The 6061-nt window shown below is 40.2% G+C and overlaps 1 protein-coding gene across 1 annotated transcript; it reads right to left on the bottom strand.

Moving 5' to 3' along the window:
- Nucleotides 1-2734: 2734 nt before the first annotated feature.
- LOC128997957 (uncharacterized) lies at nt 2735-5494 on the bottom strand. The gene is made up of 3 exons (XM_054423822.1): nt 4942-5494; nt 3228-4849; nt 2735-2941 (listed from the first exon to the last, which is right to left on the bottom strand). The coding sequence occupies exons 1-3, from the start codon at nt 5492-5494 to the stop codon at nt 2735-2737; spliced, it is 2382 nt and encodes a 793-aa protein (XP_054279797.1).
- Between the last annotated feature and the right edge of the window lie 567 nt (nt 5495-6061).

Here is a 6061-nt window from a genome sequence, read left to right as displayed (position 1 = left end):
TAAGGGAGCGGCATTTCACCGCCGCCTATCACGAATGTGTCACCGCTGGGGACGTGAAGCATGAGCCGGGAGCGCGCCCGAGTTGTGTTGCAAATCTCGCGTGATATTGAAAATAAGATTATATGGGACTGGATGTGGATTTGAAATGTTAATGGAGTTGTACAGTACTATTGAACATTTGTATAGATAACTTATGTATAGGCAAAGATAAGGATTTTTGAAAAAGTGGCTAAAAAATTATCTCCATGTTATTTTTTTTTTGGGGGGGGGGGGGGAAACGCCTCAAGTGATGTCTCTTTGCCCTATTGCCCCTACTTACATGGCACATATTTTGTTCAGGAATTATTTCTATATGTATAAAGCGACTAAGTTATTTAGTTCACCTACATTATGTGTATTCAAAATCAAGTAAATAGGTTGTTATTGGATATTAGCGATGAAGAGGCCGAGGCTCTTTTCTCTACTGATAACAGGCGACCTGCCACTGACTGACAGCACTGGAAGGACATGGCCTCTGCAAACTCTTATAACCAACATAATTCTTTTCCATTCTTTTTTATTGGCTTCCCCGCTAAACATCTTCTGTTGATAAACATTTTAATGAATATTTCTTTTCATGTTGTATTATATCTTTAAATCACGTTCCCATAGCACATAGTAACCCTTTTTTTCATTTTAAAACTTTTTTCTTCAAACAGCAAATTAGTTCAGATTTTTTTAAACTCATAACTTTTAACAACTCGAGACTACGCCCAGACCACTGAGGTCTATATGTAGACTCCTCTCCATTACAATAATTATTACCAGCCAAAGAAGCATATTATAGAATCTCCAGGTTCCTGACCTGGATGATGATTATTTTAATTTACAGTTACACATTATTGTCCTTGCGATCAATTAAATGAATTAATTTGAGCTTGAATGAATTACTTATGATAAATTACGATTCTGAACATCCCCTAAGGCAATATTATAATAACCTGAAAATGTATTATTGCAAGGCTATAAAAGATCGGAAATCCGGTGAGACTCTTAAGAAAATCAATTCTTCGGAAAATAAGTCAAAGGCAATATGAGATATAATCAATAGTAATAAAGCACCTAGTAGGAAGGTATGGGGGTTTAGTGAGTGGAAGAACCTTTTGCGCCGTTCCGACCAAACCTTGCATGCGGGGTTGGTTCGGCAGATTGGCCACACCTAAACTCCAACTCTCACTTGTTAGCTGCGGAGAGCTACCTTCTGCCTCTTGGTCCACCTACAGAACCAAGTGAGGGGGGCTCTAGACTAAGGTGTAATGCAATCCGTGCTGAGAGTCTTATGGCACTGGGGGCCTAATATTCAGTGTCTTAAAGGAGCCTTCTGGAAACCAGGGGGAACCCAGTCGAATGTACCCCTTACCTCTCTAATCGGGTCACTGGGGAGGTGGACCTTAGATACCCGGTATTCGTGGGAACAACATAGACCATCTGACCCCAATGGAGAAGGAATGTCTGCTTAAATCTGACGATTACACGCTCCCGGCTCATGCTTCACGTCCCCAGTGACACATTCGTGATAGGCGGGGGTGAAATGCCGCTCCCTTAGGCTTGCTTCTGAACATTCTTTGTGGAAATCCATGAGTTCTGGCCACTTGGGAACCCAAGCCATTTTACATACAACAAATCACCCTTATTCCTTCTAATCACTTTTTCTACCAAATACATGTCTTTATACTTGGTCTTTAATAACTCCTCTGTATAGAACCCTCCCCTGATTATATTGCCATTTTCATCTTTCAAAATATAAGTCACAGACTTTGTATTCTTAACTTCTGCTATTGTAAATAGCTCCCCTGTCCAATTTGGGGTCTATCCTTTACTAAACACATGTTTATGCCTACTTGGAAATCCTTACGCTATCACCCACCTTAAATCTTGGCTTTTTAACTTGCACTTTAGAAGTCAACCTCTCATGCACATATTTTCTATTTTTAACATTCACTTGGTTCAACATTCCTATAGACCTATGCACCTTATTATTATATTTTCTAGTTAACTTTGGAAGTAAATCCAACCATTTATAACTCCCCTGTGAACACTAAATTCCCTATATAACCAATTCTTTAAAGTTCTCTGGAACCTTCAACCTTTCCACAATTTCAGCCTTAGTTGTAAAAAAAATGTGATACCGGTAATGATTAATATATATATTTTTTTCATTAGTTTGCTAAAATGTACATTTAAAAATTCTTTTCCATTGTCAGATTGAATGTTTTTAACCCCCTTTGGTAGAATGGTCTTAATAGCTTCTGTAACTACCAACCCCGTCTTATTCTTTAGTGGAGCAGCATAGGCCTTTTTAGAAAATGTATCTATTAAAGTTAAAATATATTTATTACTAGAATTCTCTCTAGCTAGTTTTGCATGTCAATTTAATCTATTTGTACCGTTCCGTTTATCACTACTGAATGATTTGTAGAGAATGAAATTAAATGGAGATTATAAGAGGGAGAAAAAAATGAACACACTTTTGGGATAGGAGAACAAGCACTGTTTTATTTACATTCATATACAACATATGTCACCAAATAATAATAGGGAAATAATTTAATTTCATGAACATATGTTTGAAAGCAAAATATTTAAGAAATTAATTGAGCCAAAGATTATGAAATATAGATAACATGAAAACATAAAGGAAGTTTACTGAACATACCGGGGGCCTTGAATCCCCAGTGGATTCAATAGAAACAGTTCACGAATCCACAGTTGGCAGGGGAAACACTTTGTGGGCAGATCTTCTGAGGTTGCCACTTGATGTTTTTAAGTCTATCACTCGCACAACCCCATCAGCCCCAGGATGAACTGCTGTAATTCGAGCGAGAGGCCACGAGAGAGGTGGTGAGTCCATATGTACCAGAACAAGGTCACCCACTTCAAGATTTTTTGATTTCCGAGTCCACTTGGTATGTTGTTGCAAGTTGTTTAAGTATTCTAGGTGCCATCTATGCCATATGCGTTGATGAAATGCTTGAACTAGCTGCCATTGCTTGAGACGGTTTTCAGGAACTGTCAGGAGATTAGGTTCAGGTACTGCTGTGAGGGGTGCACCAATCAGGAAGTGTCCGGGAGTCAGTGCTGCGAGATCCGAAGGATCATTTGAAAGAGGTGTCAGTGGTCGGGAATTGAGCATTGCTTCGATTTGGGTCAACAATGTGATGAATTCTTAAGACTGAGTTTCCCATTACTCGACGGAGATGATGTTTCACATTCTTTACAGACGATTCCCACAATCCTCCTTGATGCGGAGCGGCTGGTGGATTAAAATGAAAATCGATGCCTTTAAGTGAAGAGAATCGTTGAATCTTCCGTTTGGAGTCTTGACAATAAAGAGATTTTTCAACAATCTTGCGTAGGGTAGAGTCAGCACCAATGAAGTTGGACCCACAATCCGAGTAAATGTCGGAAGAATGTCCTCTGCGAGATACAAATCGAGTCATTGCAGCAATGAAAGATTCAGTCGTTAGGTCTGTTACTACTTCCAAATGTACAGCTTTCGTGACGAGGCAGATGAAAGTACAAAAGTATGACTTTATGTGTCTCACTGCCTTGAGGTTGAAGATTTTAACAGTAAAAGGCCCTGCATAATCTATGCCGGTGTGGAGGAAAGGTCGAGCAGGAGTTACACGAGACTGAGGGAGATCAGCCATGAGAGGACACACATTTCTAGGTTTGACTTTGAAACATCTGACACATTTATGGATACGAGAGCGTATGGCACAACGGGCAGACAGTATCCAAACATGTTTGTAAAGTAATGCTTGAGTAAGCTGAGGGCCTGAATGAAGATTGTAGATATGGTAGTGGTCAATGAGGAGATTTACCACATGATGTTTTTTTGGCAGAATAATGGGATGTCGAGCATCTTCAGGAAGTGATGTCCGAGAAAGACGTCCTCCAACACGCAATAATCCAAATGAGTCAATGAAAGGTGAAAGACGTTGTAAGCGAGTGGAGCAAAATGATTTCCTTTTGAGGCAGTTGATTTCTTCTGTGAATACTTCTTTTTGTACCAGTTTAAAAATGTGATATTTTGTGTCTTTCAGTTCCTGTGTTGAGATGAAACCTTGGCGTTTTTCAGAACCTTTACAGTAGTGTATGAAACGAAGGACGTAAGCAAAAATCCTAAGTAGTCGTTCCCATGAAGAATATTTAATGAGAAGATTGGTCAGCGTAGATTCAGTAGTAGTTGACACAAGTACGGCTAGAGGAGTGTGTTTTACTTCATCTAATGTTGAGATATCTGTAGGTGAAAAAGTTACATCAGGCCAGTTTGAAGGGGGGAGAGAAAGCCAAGAAGGCCCTGACCACCAAAGGGGGTGAGACACAAGCTCAGTGGCTAGAATACCTCTTGAAGCACAATCAGCAGGGTTTTCCTTGCTAGGGATGTAAAGCCAACAGTGATAGGGGACAAGTTCTTGTGTTTGGGCGACTCTGTTAGCCACGAATGTTTTCAGCCTGTAAGATGGAGTTTGAAGCCATTTCAAGGTTACTGAAGAATCACACCACAAATAACATTGGTTGAGTGAAATTAAGGGTTTGAATGAAGAACAACAGAAGTTTACGAGTTGAGCTAATAAGTGGGCAGCGCAGAGTTCTAATCGTGGAAGAGTCACCTTCTTGAGTGGGGCGACTCTAGTTTTGGATAAAACCATACGTGTAGTCACTTCTCCGTTGGGTTGGGAACATCGTACATAGACAACAGCTGAAAACCGTTCAGAGGCGTCTGAGAAGCCGTGAAGTTCAACACTAGAATTTGGAGAGATTTTCAATGCTCTAGGGATCTGAATGTCTGCAAGTGCTGGTATCGCTGAGATAAAGTTACTCCAAATTGCACTAAGTTCTTGGATTGTAGACCGGTCGTCCAGAGAAGTTGAATAAAACATTTCGCTGTCATAGTACATGGGCTAAGAAATCCACAAGGATCGTATATTTTAGCGACTAGACTGAGAACGTGACGTTTAGTTAGTGTTTTTGGCGGTAGGTTGAGATGAAATGAAAAATTGTCCGAGTCTGGAGACCAGTGTAGGCTAAGAATTGAGAAATGGGGATCAGGTGTATTTTCAAGAAAGACTGGAGAGTCTTTATGAGTGTCTGGAAGAGACTGAAGAAGCTCGGGAGAATTTGAAGTCCATTTTCGAAGTTCAAAGTGGCCACGGTTGAGTAGTTGAATGAGTTGATTTTGAAGGTTCTTTGCTTCATCTACCGTGTCTGCTCCAGTTACAATGTCGTCTACGTAAGTCTGAGTGCGCAAGACATTTGCTGCTTCAGGGAAGTCTTTACCTTCGTCTTCAGCTAACTGGTGGAGGGTACGAATCGCTAAGTAGGGTGAGCTATTTACTCCAAAAGTCACTCGAGTGAGTTTGTATGTGGATATATCTTCAGAGGGATTGTCACGCCACAAGACGAGTTGGAACAGTTGATCGGAAGGTTTGATTAAGATTTGAAGATACATTTGGCAAATATCGCAAGTGAAAACGATATTGTGTGTTCTGAAATGTAGCAATATATCACAAATGTTGGTCTGTAATTTAGGGCCGGTCATGAGAGAATCATTGAGGGAAATTCCAGAGCTGGTTTTGCAGCTTGCATCATAAACGATTCGGAGTTTAGTTGAGGTACTGGATGGTTTCACAACTGCATGGTGTGGCAAGAAATAGTGAGGAGAGTTGATATCTAGATGAGGTAGTTTTACCATATGACCTTGAGAGATGTGTTCATTTATATTGTCAGAGTAAGCTTTATACAAATCAGGAGAGAGTGCAAAACGTCGTTCAAGTGAGTGAAAACGTCGTTCTGCGATGAGTTTGGAAGATCCTAAAGGTGGATGATTTTCTTTAAATGGTAGCTGAACTAAGTAACGGCCATTTTCGTCCCTAGAGTGGGTAGCTTTAAACAGATCTTCACACTGTTGCTCTTCAACCGATATCTTTGAGGGTACAGATAATTCCTCTAATTTCCAAAATTTCTGTAGAGTTATGCAATTCGTTGTCAACCGTTGAGAGCAGAGAGATGGATGGAG

The sequence above is a fragment of the Macrosteles quadrilineatus genome, unplaced genomic scaffold (assembly GCF_028750875.1).
Source record: "Macrosteles quadrilineatus isolate MER2022 unplaced genomic scaffold, UCM_ALF_1.0 Scaffold_1__1_contigs__length_201487025, whole genome shotgun sequence".
Classification (NCBI taxonomy): domain Eukaryota; kingdom Metazoa; phylum Arthropoda; class Insecta; order Hemiptera; family Cicadellidae; genus Macrosteles; species Macrosteles quadrilineatus.
This window is presented reverse-complemented; position numbering and strand designations above follow the sequence as displayed.